Source organism: Zalophus californianus, chromosome 5, assembly GCF_009762305.2.
Source record: "Zalophus californianus isolate mZalCal1 chromosome 5, mZalCal1.pri.v2, whole genome shotgun sequence".
In the NCBI taxonomy this organism is placed as follows: domain Eukaryota; kingdom Metazoa; phylum Chordata; class Mammalia; order Carnivora; family Otariidae; genus Zalophus; species Zalophus californianus.
In genome coordinates this window covers 41,066,654-41,092,513 of record NC_045599.1, presented here as the reverse complement: position 1 = coordinate 41,092,513, position 25,860 = coordinate 41,066,654, and the positions used below count along the sequence as shown (strand labels likewise).

Below are 25,860 nucleotides of genomic sequence, written 5' to 3'. Positions count from 1 at the left end.
AGGGAGCCTGATGTGGGGCTCGATCCCAGGACCCTGGGATCATGACCTGAGCCGAAGGCAGACGCTTAACGACTGAGCCACCCAGGTGCCCCTTAATGTCTACTTTCAATGATAAGGTAAGAATACTATCCATTCAGTTTTAAACATTTAAAACTTACATCTGACAGTACTTTCACTAAAGGCTGTGCCAAATGGCTATCTGATTCAGGATCAAAAAAGGAAATAGCTCGGCCAGTATTCCCACAACGACCAGTACGTCCAATTCGATGAACATATTCATCAATGGTAGAAGGAAGATCAAAATTGATAACATGTTGAACATTTTCAATATCCAGCCCCCTGGCAGCTACTGAAGTAGCAACAAGAACTGGGCACTTTCCACAGCGAAAATCTCCAAGAGCTTGCTCTCTCTCTCTCTGTTCTCGGTCACTAAAAATAAAAGCAAGCATGTGTTAAGACAGCGCTTAAGAAAATTATTACAGTGAACCATTAAAGTTCAACATATATATTTTTAATAATAGTAAAAATAGCAGCATTTAGTATTACTATCTACTTCTTACATACCAGGTATTATACTCATTCTTTTCAAGCCATAATTTCATTTAATTCTCAGAATAATATTTTGAGGGTGGAACAGTTATCCTCATTTGCACACAGAAGGTAACAGGTAGTACAGAGAGCTAAAACACAAACTTAAGTATGACAAACATCAAATCTCACCTATTAACAATCTCTTTCTAGTCTTGACAAATAATATATGACTATTTGATTAGAATATCAAAAAAGTTTTTTTAAATTATAATCTCAGATTTCTGTACATTCATGGATTAATATTTTAGATCCACTAGTAAAGTGCCAATAAAGTTGTGTTAATGACATTTTTATGCAATTCAATAAAAAAATGTCAAGCAAGAGAAAGGTTGGATTCTGAAGGAAAACTTAGATCTAAGGAACAGAGAACCTTAAGCAAGCTCTCTTGAGAAGTTACCATTCCTCATGATGAGGAGTCTAAGACAGACCTTTAATCCCATCACCTAGTTGTTATAAAAACTTAAAATGAAAATAACAGTTTAGATCTTGAAAACTCTGAATCCTAATCCTAGGATTATGTGATGTTAGTTATACACACTGATGTTTCTTAACTGATGGCAAATACAAGTGTCACCTCCCTACTTTGAAATCATATTAATCTACTCACCCATGAATACTTGTTGTTGATATTTTTTCTTGACAAAGAAAAGTAGCAATAAAATCTGCTTTTTTCTTAGTCTCAACAAAAACCATAGTTCTTTCATCACCTATAAGACAATGTAACAGTAATTAATATTCCAACTACAAAATTAGGGAAAGGAAAAAAAGGCAGAGAGGTGTTAGTAGGAAATGGTCTCATCCACCACTGTATTCCCAAGACCAAGACCAGGCCTGATAGGTAATAGAAACTCAAATATTTCCTGAATGAATGAATGTCAAAGTTAAAGAATCAAGGACTATTTTTCTACTTTAGGGACCCAAAAAAAAAAAAAAAATTAGCTTACCCACTGCCCTCCCAGTCCAACACCAAGGTAGAGATTCAGGGCAAAATAAATGATATCTACCTGCCAACCCTTAGCAGTTCATTTCAGGACCTTTATTTCCCTCTCTAGTTAAATAAATGCCTTTGCTCCTTACCTCCCAAGATAATTCAATCATTCATTCTGCCTTGATTGCCCTAGGTATTTATAAGGCATCCAACCCAGGGTTGACAAATTCTACAATATTCCATGTTCCAACATTCTCTCTTAAGTCAAACCTCTTTATTCCCAAAGTATCATATATCAAGAAAATTAATAAACTTTATCCTAGGGTCTTAATGAGTCAAAAATACTTATTGGTTAGCTAAAAGTACTTAATGGGTAGAAATTCAAGCATAGCCCAGAGATTTTTTTCACATATTTCCCTATGTTAGAGAGGGAAGAGGATAATTTATAGTAATGGAAAGAAAACTGTATTACTGTTCATAATCTCTCTCCCCCATCTCCTATTAGTTGGCTTCATTTATTCAACAAATAGTGCCTAAGAAACGCCAGTCACTATTCTAGGTGTTGGAAATACTGCAATAAAATAAAGCCCCTGCTTTCATTGTGAAGAGGCACATAATAAACAAATATTATGCATTAAGTCCTAAAAAGGAAATAAAAAACCCACAAGGATAAAGAGTCTCAAGAGGGTTACTTCAGATGTACCCTAATTAGATGACATCTGAGTAGAAATAAAACAATATAGTGAACTGAAATAATTGGGGAAGCACGGTAAAAGGCACAGGGAAGGACAAATATAAACACTCTGAGTTATGGGTGTTCCTGATGTGCTAAAAAGAAAAACAAACAAACAAACAGAAAAGAGGCAAGTACAAAGGCCATGAAGCAGAAGTGTGCCTGGTGCATGTAAGGAACAGTAATGAACAATCTGGCTGTGTGAGTAGGATGAGCATGAGAGCAGCAGAACATGAAGACAGAGAGGTAATGGCGGTTAAGTCACATAGTGTCTTGAAGGCCACTGAAAGAACTTTTTTTTAAAGATTTTATTCATTTATTTGACAGAGAGATACACAGAGAGATAGGGAACACAAGCAGGGGGAGTGGGAGAGGGAGAAGCAGGCTTCCTGCTGAGCAGGGAACCTGATGCGGGGCTCGATTCCAGGACCCTGAGATCATGACCTGAGCTGAAGGCAGACTCTAACGACTGAGCCACCCAGGCGCCCCTGAAAGAACTTCTTTTGAGAAGGGAAGCCACTGGGTTTTGAGCAAAGAAGTGACAAGATCTGATCTTTGTTTTATCTGAGGAGCTAATATTTTGATGGTAAAACCAAAATTATTTGATGGTAGAACCAAAATTATTTTGCTAACAGATAAGATATATGCAGTTAGAGAAAGAAATGAAGGATGACTCCAAGACTTTGTGTCTGAACAACCGGAAAAATGGAACTAACATTAACTGAGATAAGAGATCTGCAAGAAAACAAGGCTCAGAGGTGGTATTTCATTAAGTCTCAGATCTATTAACCAAGCAGAAAAATCAAAATGGCAACTGATTCCTACAGTTATAAGTCAGTTAAATCTTTCAGACTTAGTCATTTTTATTTAAATTCATTTTATTTAAACATTTCCCCTAAAATTTCTTTGGCATGCCAAATATTCTAAAATAACATATTACCTTTATTTTGCACGCCACAGAAACAACCACACTTCCTTATTAGCATTTTTTATTATGAACCCTCTCATCAAATCTTCTATATTTAACAATTATCAGTAACAAATTAACCATGATCATTAAGTCTTGTTTTCTTTTGATGCTTTCCCAAATACTGTGCTGTAAGCTAGATAGCACAGTTTGTTATCTTCAACAAAGGACAGACTCTCCAAGCCTTGTAGAAAAAAAAACAACAACAAAAAACCTGTATCAGGCACTTCAAACTATCAATATTTCAAAAGAATAGTCTTGGGTAGAAGGTTCTATGCTGACACTGCTTTAATGACTTTTAGACCATATCACTGGACAAGCAGAATTTCTAGAACTAGTTCAGAAGCAGAAAGAATCATGAAGGCATATTGCCAACAGATGTAATGGAATAATTACATGAAATATCATGGGGACACGGGGACCTTTAGAAGATAGGAGCTCACACAAATTTCTAGGTATTACAGATGTAATTTGACTGAGAGTTTCCCAGACTTAGTTTCCTATCTAAGAAAAGCCTATAGAGGCTTTTAAAAGGTCAATGTCAGATTTCTTACACAAACTTTCAGAAAGAAGTTAATTTTGTGATCTTAGTAATTACGCAGTATTGTCTGGCTCTAGATTTGCAAAGCAAACTCAAAGAGGCCTATGCTGTTAATTAACAATCTTGCTGCATCTATGCAAATAAGCCAAACATGAGACCAACCTTTCTTGTGGCCAAGAATAATCTCTGAGATTGTTGTGATCATGAGAGGATATAGGCTGTCAGGAAAAACTGTGAAAGACTTTGAAATAAGCAAAAAAAATTACTGTCTGGAACACGTTTCATGGTTATGCGTCTTTTACTCTTTTTTTCTATTATACCTCTATTGCAACTGATAGCAATGCAAGTGATTCTTATCTATAAAAATATAAATGAAGTTTTCTCCTCAGGAGCAGCTGATTATTGCTTTGTGGATATTGACCAATTTCACACTTATGTGTAAATTTATTTGAGCCTTTCTAATAGCCTCCACATACATGTGTTCTTTGAATTCTTCGAACTGGCTGTAACATCTTACTAGTTCTCCTATTAATTAACTAGCTCAATAAAATCTTTGATACATGTTCAATTAAAATTAATTTATGAAAAAGGCAGTTGGTTATACTACTATAAAATAATGATACCTATACATTTTAAAGGTGCAGAGGATAGGCTAGAAGATTTAAGAGTAGAAAAAAAGATTATATTAACAAAATATATAAAATTTGAGGATATACTGAATTCCATGCAGATTTTTTAAAATATACATACATACACTCATACACACATACATAAATTGCAAGAACAATGAACTCTAAGGTACAAAACATTTAACAGTTTAAATAATACAGAAGTATACCGATAGTGCTCATACACTGACCTCAAAGGTTTCTCAAATGCAAAACAGCACTTCTGAAAAATTCTCATTAGGATTCTTAAAATAATCTTTATTTCACCAATTCACAGATAAAAATATCTTAAGGTTATTACACTAGAAATGTGCTCTAACTTCAACAAAACTACATACTGATCATCTCTTCCACATATGGAACTTCAATTAATACCAGGCAAGTCACTTGACCTCTCTGTATTTCAGTGTCCTCAATGTTAAAATGTGGGTAGCAAAACCTACCTCAGAAAGTTGTTTTGAGAATTCAATGAGTTAACACATGTAAAACAATGAGAACAGTATGTGGCCCATAGAAGTCATTATTTTAATTTTATAGGCCATATATGCAGTATATTATGAAACATCAGATGAAGCAAACCAATAATATTCCTCAAACTCAAGATGAGTATTTGGTTTTAAAAAGTTTTTTTTTTTTTAATAAGGCTCAGCAAAAACTGAAGACTACAAGCCTATAAAAGTGCTTTCGAGGGGTGCCTGGGTGGCTCAGTCAGTTGGGCATCTGCCTTCAGCTCAGGTCATGATCCCAGGTTCCTGGGATCAAGCCCTGCATCGGGCTCCCTACTCAGTGGGGAGTCTGCTTCCCCCTCTGCCTCTCCCCCTGCTTGTGCTCTCTGTCAAATAAATAAATCTTTAAAGATAATAAATAAATAAAAGTGCTTTCTAAATCAACTTCCTTTTTTCCCCCCTCATTGATGGAAATTAGATGGTGTCCTGCCCTCTCTTCTCATTCCCCCATCCCAACAGTGACATTCAAATTGAAACAATTACTAAAATGAAGGAGGGAAGGGGAATGTACAGCATGTAAGTACACTTAGCTGGTGATATTGAAAAGTTCTATTTCCAGGCACAAACTAAGTCTATCTCAATCAAACAAAGAAATATGACCTTCTATAAAAATCAGTGGGTTTTTTTTTGGGGGGGGGTGAGAAATTTCTCATCAGTATTGTGAAGAAACAGAACTAGATCTTTAAAGTCCCCGTCAGCTCTAAAATTCTCTGAATCTATGATTATGGGAAGTCTTGGTAAGCAAAAACTGGGAACTAAAAACAAAGAATTCACTTTTGGTGTAGTAAACACAGTTTGATGTAAAGATATGTTAGTAGGCCTTTTTACTTCTTAAAACAAAATATACATATATTTCTACTGGAATAGTTTTTAGTCAAATGCTGTTTAAGTCTCAAATCCTTCCTATTTTTAATCTTTATGAAGAAAGGACTATACTGCTACATAATTTACACAGGAAATTGAATCATAAAACCTTTTAAAGAAAGCTTCAGAGAAAAAGCAATAAAAACCCACTTATTTAAAAGCTCATGCCAAACAATTTTTAGAGTAATTTTTAAAAATTAGTCATTTTTTAAAAATCAAAATCATGAGAAAAAATAATTATATCAACGTAAGATACCTATGTTTCGTAGAATCTCAACAAGTTTTTCTCTTTGGAGTACTGGCCAACTTGGAGAATGGTCTGCTGAACATCTCTACATGCTCCACCCACTTGTCCAACAGCAACAAACAAATAATTCGACTTTAAAAACTCCCCAGCCAACCTTAAAAGACAAAAGATTATTCCTTAACTTATCCTCTTCCATTAATACTCGTAATATGCACTGAATTTCTGCAAGTGTTACTTCAATATTGGATTGTAACAACTAAATTAGGTAAATAACTTATGTCATCCAAGGACTAATTCCAAAGATCAGTATAAAATGTTAAGATTTTGTTAAATACTCAACAACTGTTAGTGAAAAAATTTGTGTGAAATTATGGATACAATAATTTCAAGTGGATGTGGTGGCCATGTAAAACTATATAAAATGTTGTTATAATAAAAATTATGCTTAAATATCAGACTACAACAAACAGGACTTTTTGTTAAAAGCTGAAATGCAAGCCTAGGGCAATAATTCTGTTCTTCACAAATGCTTTTACGTATATTATTGCTAGGAGTTATTTTCTGATAACATTATTTGTTAAATTACTATACTTTGAACAACTATGAGCAAACCAGATCTTAGGTCAGTGCTTTTCATGCCGTAACACATAAAAAATGATATTATTTATAAAGTACAACTGAGCAAAAAAAATCAGACAAGAGGTGAAGGGCCTAGGGGCTGGGGCTCACCCCACAGGTTGAGGGTATCAGCATGTTGACACACACATAACTCACTGACAGCACACAATTAATAAGGTCTGCTTTAGATCATCCAGAAACACAGGGAAGGAGAGAAAGGGAACTGCCAAAGAGCTGAGTGTTCTAGGATTAAGGAGAAGGTCCATATCTATCGTCAGTCCTCCTTTCTCCCAGTTAGCAGTCCCTTACTTTCTAGCTGCCTCCTAAAATATCATGAAAATAGTTCAAACTCAGCATTTCCAGAACTTTAATAAATCACTGCTGCTTCTTTCTCCTTACCTGCTCTTACAATAAAAGAAAAAGAAAAGCTTCTTTTTGATATCCCTCCTTCTAGAGTCAAGCACCCTCCCAACCACAAATTTCAAAATCATCTGGAATTCTTTATTATCCATCATCCTTTTCATTCACTAAAACATTTAGTGAGTGTCTGTGTCAGGCACACATGGTGCAAGGTACTGGGAGTACAAGAATGGATATGATGTTCTCTGCCACTGAGATGCTCACATCAGCAAGATAAACATAGTTATATAATAAATAATTACTATATTTTAAGTATTTAACATTTTAATATTTGTATAATCACATTAAGCATTTTAATATTTAATATATTTTAATATAATATTCTAGTTTTAATAATTCACATCTACTGAACACTTCCTATATTCCCAAAAATGTGCAAAGTGTTTAAAACAGTTTCACAAATACAATGGCAGGAAACAGATGAAATGATGTGTATTTGGAAGAGCTTCCCAGTATGAAGCTGGATCTAAGCAGCAACAAGCAAGAAAGTAGAACAGTGGTGATTAGAGAAAAGCATTCTGAGCAAAGAGAAAGAAGAAACAAGAACAGATAATGAGGAGAGACAGAATTTGGCCTGCTCAGCCAATAGGAAATAGTTTTAACAGACAAGAAATACATGATTCCAAGTAATAAAGTAGGAGGGGAAGCAAAGATTACAACATGTGTCGAGTTTGAAAATGGTTAGTTTCTGGAGATGGGAAGACCTGGGAGGGTTTATTCTGAATAAATGTCTAAAAAAGCCCAGACTTTACTTTGGAATCATTACTAACACAAAATTGAGATTAGAGTCCGGGGAAACAGGTTAGAAAGCCACTAACAAATGAGTAGAAGGAAAAGTGAAAAGGACTTAAATTAAGGTAGGAAACAGAGAAGAAACTAACAGATTTGAAATATTCTAGAGATAACTACTAAAATGAGTATTTTTGAAGGGAGAAAGTTAAAGCAATATGAGGGAGGAATCAACAGGATTCAAAGGATTTTGGCTTAGAAAGACCATGCTGCCAATAAGGAAAACTGGATAGGAAAGAGGGTATTGAAGAACAGCTTCCATTTTGGATATAATGGACATTAGTTACTAGTAATTAATCTAAGCAGAAAATATTCTTTTTTTTAAAGATTTTATTTATTTGAGAGAGAGAGCATGAGCAGGAAGCAGGGATAGAGGGAGAGGGAGTAGCAGATTCCCTGCTGAGCCGAGCAGGGAGCCCAATGTGGAGCTGGATCCCAGGACCCTGAGATCATGACCTAATCCGAAAGCAGACACTTAACCAACTGAGCCACCAAGGCGCCCTGAAGAAGATGCCCTTAAAGAGTTAAAACCTTAAGTTTGGTGCTCAGGAAAGAGATTAGGGATAGAGATAATAAATCTGGGACAGTTATAGAAAAAAAACATAAGCCACAGAAATGGATGCTGCAATGGTTTAGTGACATGTGCAATGATCAAAGTGTACTTCCAACACAGCAATGGGCAACTTGTAACATTTGAAAGCAGAGAGTGAAGCAAGCAAGGAGTCTTCAGTAACTTAAGACTGTAAGCAACTCAAGGTCAGGGCTTCTATTTTGTTTACCATATATCCCCAGGACTTATAATCAAATATGGCTCATAAAAAGCACTCAACAAATACTAGTGATGAGAGTACACATTAGTCATTTTGACTGGCCAATATCCAAATACCTTCCTATTTCAGGGTGAATCAAAAAACAGAGAGGCAACAGAATATTACCTGCTATTTAGGTAGATAATTACCTACCCACTATTAATTGCCAAAGATGAAGAGGGAAATGCAGATACCAATTTTCAAATTTAAGACACCATTTAATATAAGAAACTATTATTTTATATACTAAGAAAGAAATCCTAACTGACCAAATGCTTTATTATTTAGACATTTTCCCCAATAAAGAGCTCTTTTTAACCTTACAGAGAGAATTTTTAAATCCTCTCTTAAGTAAACCAAATCGATAGCCAGCCCATCAGATGACTTGTGAAGTGTCTGATCCCATGTAACACTCTATCAGACAGGGAGACCCACTTTACAGCAAAAGAAGTAATGGAGCAGGCCCATAACCATAAGGTCTATAGATCATATCATACCACTGAGTAAGGAAAGGGTTAAGGTATAGGCAGGGAAAGATAGGGAGCCCCTGGCTAGGCTCTGAGACTATTCCTGGCGGGCAGAAGCACTAAAACAGAGTGAACAAGGTATAAGGAAACAGACCACCTGGCCTTGGATGTTAGGGAGTATTCTTCTTTGGTGGCTACAGTGTATCACAGAAAATGACCAAGCCTCAAAGAATTAAGTCATTAAGGGGGTTATCAATAGTCCTTGCTCAAACCAAGATGACACAAGAATCTGAAGGACACAAGCTTCACAGTCAGTTCTCAATAAAAGACTGCCACTAAAAGCCCTCAGTAGCAACCCATTTGGGACCCCTCTCACTCTAGAGAGCTTTCTCTGTATCCTTACTTAATAAAACCCTATTACTTTACCCTCCTTTGTCCACGAGATTCATTCTTGGACACTGTGAGACAAGAACCTAGCTCTCCCGCTTCACCACAACACTCAGAAGCTGTCAGCCTGACAGAAAGTGGAACATCCACTTAAAGAACAGCTCACAGGCCAGCTTGGAAGTGTTTCTTTACAAGATAGCACATCATTCAACAGGGCACAGTAACTTTCAATCAGAAATCTTTATATGGTGCATTCAGTCTGAGAGCCAAGCAGTACAAAGCAACAGTGGCCCCTTTACCATCACTCCCAGTGACCCACATAGGAAATCTGTGTTTCCCATTCCCCTTAAGCTACAGATTCTGCAGGTTTGGAGGTCTTGGTTCCCAAAGAGCAAAAAGTTCTGCCAGAGTCAACAGGAGGAGTCTTACTGAATTACGAGCTAAAGCTGCTTTCTGGTCACTTCAGGTGCCTTGTGGCCAAGGGAGCAGCAAGCAGGAAGAAGAGTCACAATTCTAGAAGGGATGTGTCTTCCTAATCTCAGAATTCACCAAGCCATATAGTATATATAGTAAGATATTCAATACATGTCAACAATTGGTTACATGAATTTTCTAAGAAAGGCCCAATTTTCCCAAGCTCTATAATTCTGGTTTGAAGAGAAGACATAAATATAAAAATAACTTCATTTAGTAAGCACTTATTAAATCCTAGCTAGGTCCTGTGACCCTAATGCAAAGCCAGGGATAAAGGCAAGAAACAATGAGATGAAAAATACAGTAAACTTTTTAGGAATACATCCACTTCTATGTTAAAATCTTCACATAAAAAAAAACCCTCAAAAATAATATATTCGCATTGCTTTTCCTTTCATAAAAGCATTTATGTACAAAACAATTATTTTTAAGAAGAAAAAAATGTTACCTTTGAATTTCTTCTGGAAAAGTTGCACTAAACATAAGGGTTTGACGCTGTTCCTTTGATGGCATTCCAGGGCAGGAAATTAACTTCTTCATTTCTGGTCCAAAACCCATATCCAGCATGCGATCAGCTTCATCCAAAACTAAATATTTGACTTGTTTGAGACCAATCTTTAAGAATATTTTCAAGAGTTAGAGTAGAAAACGAATATTAATCAATATATTAAACTAAAATGCTCCTCACAATTCCAACTACTAATTAATTCTTAAGCATGAAGATTAGAAATCAATGCATAAAATAAAGAGAATTGTTATGCTTAGATAACACTAGTACTGTTTAAATATTGATGAACAATTCTTGATCTTCACTAACATGTTAGCCACTAGCCACATATAGCTATATTAAGTAGTTGAACCACAGCTACTATGCCTAAAGAACGGAATTTTTATATCATTTTTAAATTTGTACAGCCACATGTGACTACTGACTACCATATTGGACTACACAGATTAGATCTTATTATCTGATAAAATCAGACTTTTTAATGTAAGGAAAAATTTCCTAACAGCATGACATATTCAAATGTCTTATAAGTGTTAAATTTAGCTCTAACACTTTAAACTCTTAATAAATCTGCCATTCTCTAATCACTTGGGAACAACTGAGAAACTTCTGTCACCTTTGCATGAATACTTATTACTTACTATAAGGAGAAGCAGACATTTTCAAGGAAAACAAATGAATTCGGTACAACCATGTAAGTGGTTTAGTGAGAAATCAAGGTGGATTTCTCTGGATAGTCTGAATAAGTATCCAAAGAAAACTACCTTTATAAAGAAAGACCATGTTTTGAGTAATCCCTTCAGAGAAGAGTCTAAAAAAAGCAAATGAGGTTCATCAAAGTGAACTTAAAGCACTGATTTACTGATGTGATGTGTTATGTGAATACCTAAAATAAGTACATAAACCTAAATGTCTTTTTAAAGATTCAGAAATTTAACAATCATCCCCATGCTTAAAGAGACAAATGCTAATAACCAGGCTTTCTTTCAGGAAGAAAAGATGTCATCACGACTTACATGAAACTAGATAGAAGCATTTACTCCATTTCTCCCGGTGTACTGGAATATGGGATACAGACTTGAGTCAGATCCAGATTCTAACCCTAGCTCTATCACTAGAGCTAAGTGAGGGATTTTAAATAAATTACATAATTTCATTGTCTTCTCAAATACAAACTAGGAAATACTATTTATCTACTCTTGGAATTATTTTACTAATTACGTAAGACCGCATTCAAAAAATGCACTCCTGGGTGGCACAGTCAGTTAAGTGTCCAACTCTTGGTTTTGGCTCAGGTTATGATTTCAGAATTGTGGGACTGAGCCCTGTGCTCAGCGTAGAGTCTGCTTAAGACTGTCTTTCCCTCTCCCTCTACCCCTTCCACCCCATGCTCACGCTCTCTCTAAAATAAATAAATAAATCTTTAAAAAAAGAATGCATTCAGAGAATCTTATGGGGGCCTAACATATATGGTGCTCTAATAAACCCCTATCTCTTTGCATCATTCTTTCCCTTTCCCATTCAAAAAAAATTATTAATCAATCCACAATTTTATTACCTATCTAGGGCCTACCTTTTCTTTACCTATGATATCCATCAGTCTCCCAGGAGTAGCACATAATATATTACAGCCTTGTACTATTTGTCGAATTGAATGCCCCAACTGGGTTCCCCCATATATAACAACAGCTCTTACACAGGTCCTATTAACAAGAAAAATGCACGTTATTTTCTAGTTATGTGAATAGCATACATTTGTTTCTAACAAGATATAAAAAGAAATCCATAAAGAAAAAAACCTAACACATTCAACTACCTGAAAAAATTTAAATTCTTCCTAGGAAGAAGCTGAAAAGCAAATGACAAATGATGAAAAAAAAAAACCCTGCAATCTATCCAATAAAGGGCTCTTCAAAAACAATAGTAAATACAAATACCACCTCATAAAAATTGGCCAAAAACATGAACAAGTGGTTCATAAAAAATATAAATGGCTTTTAAACATTTTTTTAAGGTCAACATTAAAAATGAAGACAAATGAAGACTAACACATTTTTCCTTAAGTGTAATAATACCACATTAGCCATGGTGTGGGCAAATTGGCACTCAAAAGGATAAACTTTCACAATTTTAATCTCTTTCACAATTTTAATCTCTCTTAAAATTTAAAAACTTTTCTCTTGTCCCAATAAATTCACATGTACGAATTTACCCTTCAGTTATGCCCTCACAAATGGGAAAAGATGACTTTACAGTAATATTCACTGCCAGCTTTATTTTTAGTATCAAAAGACTGAAAACTAAGTAACAGTAGAAAAGTTCTAACTATAGTCCAGTCATCCAAAGGGATACTGTGCATTCAAAAAAGAAAAGGGGTATAATACATTCCAGATTAAGCATTATCTCCAACATTTACCATTAAAAAAATAGAGTGACAACAGCTTAGTATGCTACCATTTGCTTAGAGGAGGATTAAAGTGCATACATGTGCACCAGTTATTTCTATACTAATTCATACAAAACTATTATGAGTAGGTGGCTCTATAAAGAGGAGAATTAAGTAAGTGGGCGGAGGTGAAGAGAACAGGACAATTTTATGGGGTTTTTTTTTTTTCAAGTTTATTTATTTATTTAAGTAATCTCTACACCCAACTTGAGGCTCAAACTCATGACCCTGAGATAAGAGTTGCATGCTTGGGTCTCCTGGGTGGCTCAGTCAGTTAAGTGCCCGACCCATAATTTTGGCTCAGGTCATGATCTCATGGGTTGTGGAATCAAGCCCTGCATCAGGCTCATACTGCTTGAGATTTCTCTCTCTCAAGTAAATAAATCTTTAACAACAACAACAAAAAAAAGTTGCATGCTCTACTGAATGAACCAGCCAGGCACCCAAAAACTTTATTAAATAAACTCATTACTTTAAACAGATTCTTTGCTTTCTCCTATTGCTAGGCCTAAATAAGGTAATACATAAAAAGTACTTATAACTTAGTAAATGCTAAGGATTCAGTAATTTAGTTATTACCATTATTATTCTAAGTGTACCATAACTTAACCAGTCCTTGAATGACAGACATTTAAATACTTTTGTCTTCTGCCACAACGTTACAACAAATTTCCATGTACAAATATTCATTTTGTACATACATGTTATCTGAATTTACCATGCACATGTTTTTGCTTTTAAGAGAGAAAATATGTGTTATTTTTTACTTGACTTAAAAGCCTAAAAGCAACATAGTACACTGGCCTAAGCAATATATATCCACTTTTTCAAAAAAAAATCTGTTAAGCTTGACATTAGATTTTTTAATAACTTTAGTTTTTTCTTCTCGTTTTAAAATAAACTGACTCAGGGGCACCTGGGTGGCTCAGTTGGTTGAACATCTGACCCTTGATCTCAGCTCAGGTCTTGATCTCAAGGTCTTGAGTTCAAGCCCCACTCTGGGCTCCATGCCCAGCGTGGAGCCTACGTAAAAAAATAAAATGAACTGATTCACAGAAAATAAAATGTTAATAATTTCTACATAGAAAGCTCTAAAAAAAAAAAACTGCAAAAACAACACTAAGATCCTATCAGATAAAGTGATAAATAACAATGTTTAATTAACAAAGGAAAATTTATTAAGCATTCCAAAAGTAGTTTAACCTCTTAATAAATAAATGAAAAAAGTGAAGCTACCTGTGGTGGTTATACACAAAATTCTTCCATATTCCTTCCTTTCTTCAAATATAGATCCTAACTCTCTTTCCCCTTAAGTGTGTGCAAGGCTGGCTTCATACGTGTGCAACCTGTGCAGTCACATAGGGTCCCAGGGTAAGAAGAGCTCTTAGCTTGGTTTAATGCTCTGTGACACGCTGTCTTAAAATTCATTAATAATTTTTGAACAAAGGACCCTGTGTTTTCATTTTGCACTGGTTCCAGCAAATGACATAGTTAGTTCTGAGTATGGGGTAGATTTAGTAACCTGCTGAGTAATGAACACAATATGGCAGAAGTGACAGACTGTTTTTAAAAGAGCCACTGTAGCTTCCTCCTTGCTCTTTCTCATTCATCACTCTAAGCAAGCCAGATGTCACTTCCTAAGAACAACCAAGGATCCTTACAGGAGCAGTACAGTCAAGCCTTCAGATGACTACAATTGTTAGCTGGTATCTTGTCTGCAGTCTTATAACAGACCTCAAGCCAGAAGCACTCAGCTAAACTGTTCCCCAATTCCTTATCCCCAGTAACTATTAGGTAATATTTATCATTTTGAGCAACTACGTTTTGGGTAATTTGTTAGGCAGCAATCAATACAAAATGTTGGCAGAATGTATAGTGAAACCGGCATTCTCATATACTGCTGATAGAAATATATATTGGTGAAAGCTGTAAGGTCATACCCTTTAAGATTAAACTTGTAAAATCCTACTCTAAGGAAATAGTTAAAACATAAAAATAGAAAAACTTTATTTAGCAAGCTGTTCATTATTTTATTTATAGTAGCCCCAAACTAGAAACAACCTAAATGCCCCAAACTAGAGACATAAAATATGTACACCTAAACAATCTTAAAAATGATTAAAATTTGGGGTGATTATGATATAAGCATTTTCTATATTATGAAGTTACATGTGAACAGATTATTACTAGGAACACCCTAAGTGCATCAAACATGCATTTAAAACAACCAGAAAAAATACCATCAACATATTCACTATTTTATCTTTCTACTTCCATTATCATCTGATTTTTAATATGCATGTTTTTTTTAAAAATAAACATGCTTCTTTTAAAGATAAAAATAAACAGGGATTCCATAAAGATTATGAAAAAGTACACTTCAATCAAGTAACACTAATTACATGACTGCACTGAGTTCTTCCCAAAATAAGTGAGAAAAATCTCTATAAAGAAAAGCTTGTTTTGAGTGGCATTCCAGATGTACATACCCAAAAGAAAACTTTCTGGCTTCCAGATAGATCTGATTGATTAATTCTCGAGTTGGTGCTACAATAATACACTCTGGTTCCTGCAGCTCTTTAAAACGACTGGCTGTTATTCCATCACGCATCAAATGTGCCAAAATTGGCAAGAGAAAAGCTGCCTAGAAGTTGAATTACATAATTTACAAATTTATAATACGTCATCCTTCTCCCTGTAGAAATAAACCTATTCCTTATTCCCTTACAGCTTCTAGATTCTTCTTCCACCTTGCTGGTAAATTTAAGATGAGAGAGGAGAACAATTTTTATTTCAGTGAGTTTTTAACACTTCAACTTTTGATAGGTATATTTCAATTATTTAAAAAGCATACCCATGAATTCTAAATACTTAACATAAACTTATTTACAGAGGGTAATGTACACATAACCTGATATAAATCACTGCATTTAGGAATTACTCTAAATGAATTCCTTCTGGAGTAGAGCTACAAATATCACAGAATGCATGACAAAGGTGGTACACAAACAGCAAAAATTGGGAAATCATTCATTTGGATTACTCACCCTTAGGGAAGGTAATGTGGCAAGAGTGCTAGAGTTTTCTCATTAAGCAAATTAGACAGTAAAATCTACCTCCAAAATCGTGTAAGTCATTCATCAGCAGCTGTATTATACAACTCATTTATTATCCTTTCAATTCTACTACAGAGGCTGATTAAAGCTAAACTAGCATGAACCACAATTCTTTGATTCAGAAAGGATAGGCTTTAAGACTCATCTCAGGGAACCCTCTTTAACAGATCCCAGAGGTAAGTCCCGAGACCAACCTGATCTCATCAGAGTTCTTTTAGATAACATAACCTGAAGTTACTTCATATTATAGACCAGGTACAATGAATATTGCGATTTCTCATTCTTTTGACTCCAAAATTTTATCAGCTTTATTATGCAACTGATTTTCTCTCTTTCTCTGCATTTTATAACCTCTGGTGCTTTGACCCTCAATCATTCTGTTTTAATTATTTGAGGCGGGGAGGGGCAAAGACAGAGGGAGAAAAAGAAACCCAAGCAGGCTCCATGCTCAGCATGGAGCTCGATGAGGGTCTCAATCTCACAACCATGAGATCATGACCTGAACCAAAATCAAGAGTCAGACACTTAACTGACAGAGCTACCCAGGGCGCCCCTTTTGTTTTAGACACTACCATCTTCCAGGAGGAGTTAACAGTCTTAAAATGGACTAAACATCTATGAACTGCAGCACTACTCCAGAAATAGTTCAAAATTCTTTCTTCAGAAGTATATAAAACTCCCTTGGGGCGCCTGGGTGGCTCAGATGACTGAGCATCTGCCTTTGCTTCAGGTCATGATCCCAGAGTCCTGGGATCGAGCCCCCCACTTCTCCCTCTCCCTCTGCTGTTCCCCCTGCTTGTGCTCTTTCGCTCTATCAAATAAATAAAATCTTGAAAAAAAGTATACAAACCCCAATAAAACCAGATTTCAGAAGCAAAATTTAGTATTTTTTTATGTTATGTTAATCACCATACATTACATCATTAGTTTTTGATGTAGTGTTCCATGATTCATTGTTTGTGTATAACACCCAGTGCTCCATTCAGTATGTGCCCTCTTTAATACCCATTTTAACAGTTCACTGAAATCATCAACCTCCCATCCAACAAAAAAGACTCAAACTACTTGAGAAGAACCAAAGTTCAAAAACTATTAATAATTTGATTATGGGGCAGAATACATGTGAAAAAAAGGACTTACAGTCTTTCCAGACCCTGTCTGAGCACAAGCCATCAAATCTCGTCCTGCTAGTATAATAGGAATACTGTATTTTTGCACAGGAGTAAGCTTAGTATAACCAGCTTTAGCAATGTTGTTATTCAGTGTCTGACAGAGATTAGCTTCCTCAAAAGTCTAAAGAAAGGGGGGGAAGAGTATGATTAAATTCCATATTATCATATGCAGATCATTCCATAAACATATTTCATTTGAGTTAGTCTCAAGTTTTTGTTAATTCCACTTTATATACTAAGGTTACTTTACCAATATGCCCCCACTCAAAAGTACTATCTACAGCCTGTATATTATTACTTGACGGAATTAAAGAGTACCCTTACAGACACTAGTTCTAAAGACATTTTTTCCTGGCCCCTTAAAACCTGTAAAATATAAATATCCTGATCAGTAACAATGGCCCATTAACAACAGGGGACTGTAGGAACCTCCCACTCCTCAGAGTATCATTCTCCTAAGACAGACTTTCTCACATACTTAGGAAGCAGAAATCTTCAATCCCTAAGAAAAATATCCTTTTTAGTAAGTTTAAATGAAGTTCTCATCCCAGTTTGGGAATGTGAGGATGAAATTTAATACTCTTTCAACATAGCCATTAATTCTACAAATAGTATATGGTAGATGTGGTTCTTAATTTCTAACCTAAACCATTATCTGCTAAAAATGAAATTTCTGTATTCAGTAATAACAACCTACAGAAATGTACCATATACATGACGAAGTTTGCTTTACAGTCAATTCAGAAATGATTATCACACTAACCAGAATTGCTGGTGGCGCATCATGCCCAGATACTTCTACAAGAATAGTATCATATTTGTCAAAGTTGATGCCTGTCTGATAGTGTGCGAAGATGGAGTCCTCGTCCTCGGGTGGAGGTGGCGGGATGTAGGTCACCTTCGGTCCTTAGGATTCAAACAAAAGACAGAGCTTAAATGACAAGGACCAGAAGAAAAGTAAGAGAGAAAACAAAAACTGAAAATCAAATTGTAAATACTGAAGAACTTCCCACTGTTTACCATTAAAATTCACTTCAAATTAAAAAAAAAGGTTAACTCTGCTCTTATTTTTCATTTTTATTAAAATGCAACAGACGTTCACATGGCTCACACAAAAATTAATATACCTTGGGTGTCACCACTTTCTCCTCCTTCAGCATCTGACTTCCAAGAATCTTAAAGGGAATCAAACCCAAAAAAGAGATAAATATTTTTTTAAATGAGGGATGAAAGAACTTTCACTGTAAAAATCAAATACCTTATTCTAAAATAAAACTTACTTTTTCCGGAGCCTGTTACTACTTCTTCATTTAAACCTTTGTAACCACCTAATTAAAGAAATCCATACTGATAATTAGTCAAGATACAAGGCTGTGCACATCTTTATTTTCATTGCTTGTCTTCAAAGAGAACAAATTCTAAAAATGGACAAACATCTTTAAAGTCCTTCATATGAGTAAGACAATTAAGATTAATAGAATCCTTAACAATTTTAATATTCAAAATGCTGATTTTATGTGTATGATACTGTTTTATGTTATCAGTTTTTGTTTAAGCTGCTCAGTCCCTTTCCTAGTTGCTATATGCCTCAGCAAAGGAATGTATTTTCTAAAATGAACTAAAAGTCCAACTGTATTGGGGTATCCCCACTACCATTCCCAGGTTGTATGATTCAGCAGGACTCAGAATATAGTCATACTCACAAGCTAGGATTTATTACAGTGAAAGGACAGGGAGCATGGGCAAAGGGAAAAAGGTGCATGGGGCAAAGTCCAGAGATAAGCAGACACCAGCTTCTAAGAGTCCTCTCCCACTGGTTCACACAGGATAAACTTAATTTCCCTAGCAACAAGTTGTGACAACATGTTGGAAATGCTGCCTACCAGAGAAGCTCATTAGAGACTCAGTACCCATGGTTTTTATTAGAGGCTGAAAATGTAGCCACTTTCTGCCTGGCACATACCAATATTCCAGACTCCTGAAAGAAAAGCTGGTATTAAAAGTACATTGTTGTAAAAACACTCCAGGTACAGTAAGCCATTCGTAAACTAGTTAGGGTGGAGAGAACCCTCCCCAAATCCAATTTCCCAGATGCCAGGAAAAAAACCAACTTTGTAAGCAGGATATTCAAAGAAAAGCAGTCAGGCCTGTCATGTTAACACTTTTCCATACATGACCTTCATGGTTTTAAATAACTAGTCCTCTATTGTGCCACTTTCTGGTATTATCACAAAAAAGAATAAGGACTGCATTAGATTTGAAAATCTAACTAGATACATTTTTATATGTAAGCTCTCTTTCTTGTCCTGAACGTCCACAGGTTTTGGAATCCTTTACCCAACAAGATTTGAACATTTGTAGATATGGTTTAACTAACCATTAATAACCTCTTTCTATAATGAAGAATCTAAGAATCAAGGTGGGGTAACAGAGGCAGTTCAAGGGAGTTGTCTCTTTGAATGCTCTCAGACTACTAATGATCACTAAGGATTTTTCAGAGACATCAAGTAAGTTTATTATTTTCCTAGTCTGGAAAGCATTTTAAATTTTATATTATGACATTTAAATATTTATAACTCTGAAAAAAATTTTCATAGTACAAAATCATGTATACTGAGCTTTCTTTATGCCTTATACCAAATAACTATCCCATAAGAAAAAAACATATTGTTTTAATATAAGAACATGCACATACAGACCTATTTCAATCTTCAACATCTGCACAACATCCCATTTTAGGGTGATATGATTTATTAAACCATTATTTATTGATATATTTTGTTGCTTTTCAGTTTTTTATTATAAATGAAGCTTTAGTGAACACCCTTGTGCATACATTGAGCAAATACATCTATGGTATACAATTCCTATAATGGAACTGTTACGATGAGGAATATTAACTCTCCAAAACAGACTTGAGTATATGTCTACTCCTCAAAATGTATAAAAGCAGTAACAGCTACCTGTAATATCAAAAATGAAATTAGGATTACTATAATGTTAATTAACCATATATAGGTAAACCAAGTTAGAACTTACCTCGTCCACTTCCACTGCCACTTCGGCTTTGGTAAGTGTCACCATTACCTGTAATGCATTTTTTTTTTTTTTTTTTTGCAGATTATTTAGAGAAAACACAGCTCACCTTTTTTTTTTTAAACACAGCTCTCCTCCTTGAACACATAAACCATATAGCTATTTGTATTCAAATATTGAGTGCTAAGGATTCCTGGCCCTTTCATCCATCTCTTAATTCTACATTTAATTTAAATCTTTTCCTCATTTGAACATTTTGTTTAAAGATTCCCCCCCACCTTTTTAAAGAAAGTTTTAGATTTACAGAATAATTGAAGGAAAGGAACAGAGATTTCCCATACACTGGTAGCCTCCTGCCCCCACATTTGAACAGCCTCCCCCATTATCAATATCCCCCACCAATGTAGTACATTTGTTACAACTGATGAACCTAAGCTAACACGGCATAATCAAAGTTTACAGGAGGGCTCACTCTTGGTGTTGTACATTCTAGGGGTTTGGACAAACACAAAATGACATGTATCCACCATTAATGTATCACACAAAGTATTTTCACTGTCCTAGAAAAAATGTTCCATGCTATTCATCCCTCCCCCCAACGACTGGCAACCACTGATCTTTTTACCCTTCTCCAGAGTTGCTTCTTTTCCAGAACATCATACAGTTGGAAATTATACAGTATGTAGCCTATTCAGATTGGCTTCTTTCATTTAGTAATATGCATTTAGGGTTCCTCCTTATCTTTTCATAGTTTGATAGCTCATTTCCTTTTGGTGTTCAATAATATTCTATTGTCTGAATGTACCAGTTTATCCATATTTGCACATTTTTATCAACAAATGTGGTGGGGTTTTTTTTTTTTTCATTTTCTCCTCAAATCCCCTCAGAGTTCTTTTTGAAACCACTACAAACTTAATTTTCCTTCCTCTGATTAAAGGTATACTTTACACCTCAAATTAACTGGTAGATAAGAGAGAAGAAATAATTCACAGTGCACAAATTTTCTAAGGAAGGCAAAGCTGCCCACTTATTTTTGCCTGCAGATCTAAAAGCAGAGAAACTCATGAGCTAACCTAGTATACTTAAATGTATCTATTCAGTTACTAATTGTAGAGCTAAAAGCATATATGAATTGTTAACATTCAATAAGAAATTCTATTTCTGGGGCGCCTGGGTGGCTCAGTTGGTTAAGCATCTGCCCTCCTCTCAGGTCATGATCCCAGGGTTCTGGGACCCAGCCCCACAATGGGCTCTTTGCTCAGCAGGGAGTCTGCTTCTACCTCTGCTTCTCCCCCCAGCTCATGCTTATACTATCTCTCTCTCTGAAATAAATCTTTAGAAAAAAAAAAGGAAGGAAGGAAAGAAAGAGAGAGAGAGAGAGAGAGAGAGAGAGAGAGAGAGAGAGAGAGAGAGAAAGAAAGAAAGAAGAGAGAAGAAAGAAAGAAAAGAAAGAAAGAAAGAAAGAAAGAAAGAAAGAAAGAAAGAAAGAAAGAAAGAAAGAAAGAAAGAAAGAAAGAAAGAAAGAAAAAAGAAAAAGAGGTCTTCTAGAACCAAAAAGGCCACCAGTGCGCTGTGTCCCCTCATCTTGTTCATATTCACTATCTATATTTATACATAAAAATGAGATTATGTTACTTTTAAGAAGTTTTAAAATCATACAGTATAGAGAAGAAAATCAAGTCATAGTGCCAGAAGTTAAATATGTGAGGCAAAATAGTTTAAATTTTAAAGGAATCACAATGAGCAATTTTTTGAAGTACCATACAAAGAATTCCTCCACATCATCTCCTTTAATTACAAATTACTTCCTCAAAGTTTTTATTTTATTAAAATTATTTTATAAAAGCATTAGGGCCAATGCTATGTTAAAATATCATATAAGCAAAAGTTAAATAACCTCTAAAAAGTAAACTGTTACTACCCATCATCTCATTACTTATTCTCCAGAATAGCACCCCCTTGCTCCCACTGTTGCCAAATCAAACCTTCCAAGTCCTGAACAATAACCCCTAGACCCCTACACTTTTTTAAAAGTGACAATTCACTAATCTCCTACACATTTATTAAATCATTATTACAGATTTAATTTTAACTTCCAAAACCACTAATCTATCCTCCTCCATTAAGAGACAAATGCAATCCAACAGTGACTTCTGAAGTCAATACCCCTAGCGCCAAGAATAATTTAAGGTAGAAAGCTACATTAGTGAAAAAAGTTATATTGGAGGGGGAGAACTTTAGAGAAGGCCACCTCTTTCTAAGGTTGGCTGTCATTATCAAGGCTCTAAAACACTTAGAATAAATAAGATTAAAGAGCTGAGTCACAGAAACTTCTAGAAAGATTCATATATTCCAACTAACAAGTATGCAATGAGATATGTGTCTAAAAAATAATGTTATATACAATGTAGGTGATTATGTACCAGTCACTCTAAGCTGTTCTCATATAATCCTCTCAACAACCTTATGTATAAAAAGGAAATGATGAAAAATAAAATCTAACAGATAAAGCACACTATTTGCAAGTCACTACTAACTTGGACTTCCTAGACCAAATCCTCCATGGCAACCTCGGAAACTACTTCTTCCACCTCTTCTGGATGACCCTGAAGCCTCTGAATCATTTCCATCTTGATAGCCTATAATATTAAAACACACACACAAGAACAATACAAAACAACAACAAAAAAATCTTGGAGAAATGGTGGCCAAATTTAATTTAAACCTTGCATAATTCAATGACTTTAAATATTTTAAGGCATTAACAGTTACTAAAAAAGAAATGCCATATTTGAACTATAAATGTTCAACTTAAACAGACATAGCTACAATTAAAAAAAAAACATACATATTGCTTGCTTTGAGAATCAAACCTAAAAATGACTAGGGGATGCTGGCTGGCTTAGTTGGTCGAATACATGACTCTTGGTTTCAGGGTCTTGAGTTCAAGACCATGTTGGCAGTAGAGTTTACTTAAAAAAAAAAAAAAAAAAAAAACTAAAGATTACTGAAAGGAAAAAGTGTTACTTGTAAAACAATGAAAGTTGCCATGACTGCATCATTAGCAAGATCTCTACAATGTAGAGAAGGATTAGATAAATCTAGGCTTATATTTGTTCCTTATAGAAAATAGTAAAACATCTTAAAGCACAGACATAAAAGCATACATAAAGTCTGATTTCCTGCTATAAATAACATATTAATTCAACTGAATACCAAAAATCAGTATTAACAGTTCAAGTAAAATTTGATCCCACCTAGAGCAGAATGAGATCAAATCAAAACCAAAATGTCAATTGGGCAGAAAATAAAGAAAGTGAGATTTAGTTTATGAACTTGCCACTATTTAGACCCAAAGAAACTGACCAAGATAAAGGTAAAAATTCTCTATATATTTCTTGATATTGAATTATGTGTTTTCAAAACCTATTTATAAAATAGGGCAGACTTAATTCAAGGTAGATTCAGAGTTATACATCTACTACCTAAAACTTACAGATCCTCAATCAGGCAATAATCAATAATTACATTTACACTTTAATTCTAAATTATTTATTTGTGCCTCTTTATCTTTGAATAAGCCTTGTTGGGGTTTATCTCTTCTCAAGAAACAGTTTATCTTTCTGATCTGCTTCTTTTTAAGGTTGTTACTTTGGTGTATGCACATGAATAACTAAAATATATAGAACATATATATACAAGTTTAAAATGTAATAAAATGAAAACCTATGGACCCAAACTACCCAGCTTAAAACTAAGAATGTTCCCAATACCTCTGAAGCCCGTGGATAGTCTTTTGCCCTGTAAAATTTCTCCCCCTTTCTCAACCAATATCCTGAATTGTTTTTCATTTCCTTGCTCTTATTTTTTTACCAACTATGTACATAACTTTTTGTAATGTATTATTTAGTTTTGTGTTTGAGCTTTATGTAACAGGATCATATAGAATATATTCTTTGTCTTGCTTCTTTAATCCACGTTTGTTTCTGTTGATGTGTGAAAATGTACTTCATTTTTACTACATTCCACTGTATCTGTTTCATTCATGTCTATATCTTTCTAAATTTCCTCTACTGAGTTTTTAATTAAGTTGAATACTGAGCTCACTAATTTCTTTTCTACTCCATACATTTAAGATTGTAAACTTTCCTCAAAAAGTTAGCTGCTTTAGCTGTATCCCTTAAGTTTCCACGTTTTAATGTCTATTCAGGTCTAAATACTTTATTATTGCCAGATGAATTTTAATTCATAAATTGATAAATTCAGTTTCCAAATCACAATGGTTAGGCTTTTCATTACAGATTTCTACTTTCATGAAACTTTAACAAGAGGACATAGTATGTGATAAATTCTATAGTACATTTTGGGACTTCATTTTGACCTTAATAGATGGTAAAATTGTGTGTATTTTCAATACATTGCAGAAGAATGTGTAATTTATAATATGGGGTTTATTATTCCAAACAGAAATATTAAATCAAGCTTAATAACTGGTATTCAAAAATTCTAGAGTCTCCATAGTCTTAATCATTTCTGGTCTGCTCATTCTTTTTTTTAAAGATTTTATTCATTTATTTATGAGAGAGCAAGAGAGAGAGAAACAGCACGAGAGGGGAGAGGGTCACAGGGAGAAGCAGGCTCCCCACTGAGCTGGGAGCCTGATGTGGGACTCGATCCCAGGACTCCGGGATCATGACCTGAGCTGAAGGCAGTCGTTTAACCAACTGAGCCACCCAGGTGCCCCAACTGGTCTGCTCATTCTATCAGTTCTAAGGGAAATTAGTGTGGGGGGGGCACCTGAATGGCTCAGTGGTTCAGCTTAGGTCATGATCTCAGGGTCCTGCGATCAAGCCCCATGTGGGGCTCCCTGCTCAGCAGGAAGCCTGCTTCTCTCTCTCCCTCTGCCCCACCTCCTGCTCATGCTCTCCCTCTCTCTTCCTAATAAATAAAATCTTGAAAAAAGAAATCCCATGATTAGTGGTTTAACTAGAATTTGCAAATTTTTCCATATAATTGTCTATTTTTGCTTTATATACTTAAGAATATCTTGTTAGATTTCAAACCATGTTCCGAACTGTTATTATCTTCCCAGTGAACATGACTTCTATCATTAAGTAATTACTTCTTTATTCCTAATATATCTGCTTTAGAGTCTATTTTGTCTCCTATACTTCTATTGGGGTTAACATTAAACTGACATTTTTTCTCTTTATTTTCAACTCTGCATTGACATACGTTTACTGTTAATATATATTATGATTACTAATGTATCAATTTCCTACTTCAATCATCCTACTTTGTGTTTTCCCTTCCCCAAGTTTTTTTCAATGTTTTTTGGTTTTCCTTTCTTTCCTTCTATTGATTTCCCAAACACTGTATTTTATGCCTTTACTGATATCCTTCAATCTCAGCATGAATATTTAAGAAATATTTATTTTCAACCTTGTCTCCTTCCTCAAAGTCCTAGCCTTCTATCCTATTGGATTTCCTGCACTAATAAGTTATACATTATATTTTACCATTTTTAAGAAATTCTGAAATTAGTTTCAATCTGTTTTCTTTCCTACTGAGCT

General features: G+C 34.9%; 1 protein-coding gene across 1 annotated transcript in view; it reads right to left on the bottom strand.

Annotated features, from left to right (window-relative positions):
• The window catches only part of DDX4 (DEAD-box helicase 4), a 70,715-nt gene that overhangs the window by 1,837 nt on the left and 43,018 nt on the right, over window positions 1-25,860 (bottom strand). The window contains 14 exon segments of the mRNA XM_035727651.1: window positions 159-429; window positions 1,199-1,298; window positions 6,055-6,090; window positions 6,093-6,199; window positions 10,458-10,624; window positions 12,091-12,220; window positions 15,453-15,607; window positions 17,220-17,372; window positions 18,015-18,157; window positions 18,379-18,426; window positions 18,532-18,579; window positions 20,291-20,349; window positions 21,820-21,889; window positions 22,825-22,926. Of these exon segments, the coding sequence (XP_035583544.1) occupies window positions 159-429; window positions 1,199-1,298; window positions 6,055-6,090; window positions 6,093-6,199; window positions 10,458-10,624; window positions 12,091-12,220; window positions 15,453-15,607; window positions 17,220-17,372; window positions 18,015-18,157; window positions 18,379-18,426; window positions 18,532-18,579; window positions 20,291-20,349; window positions 21,820-21,889; window positions 22,825-22,926 (1,589 nt within the window).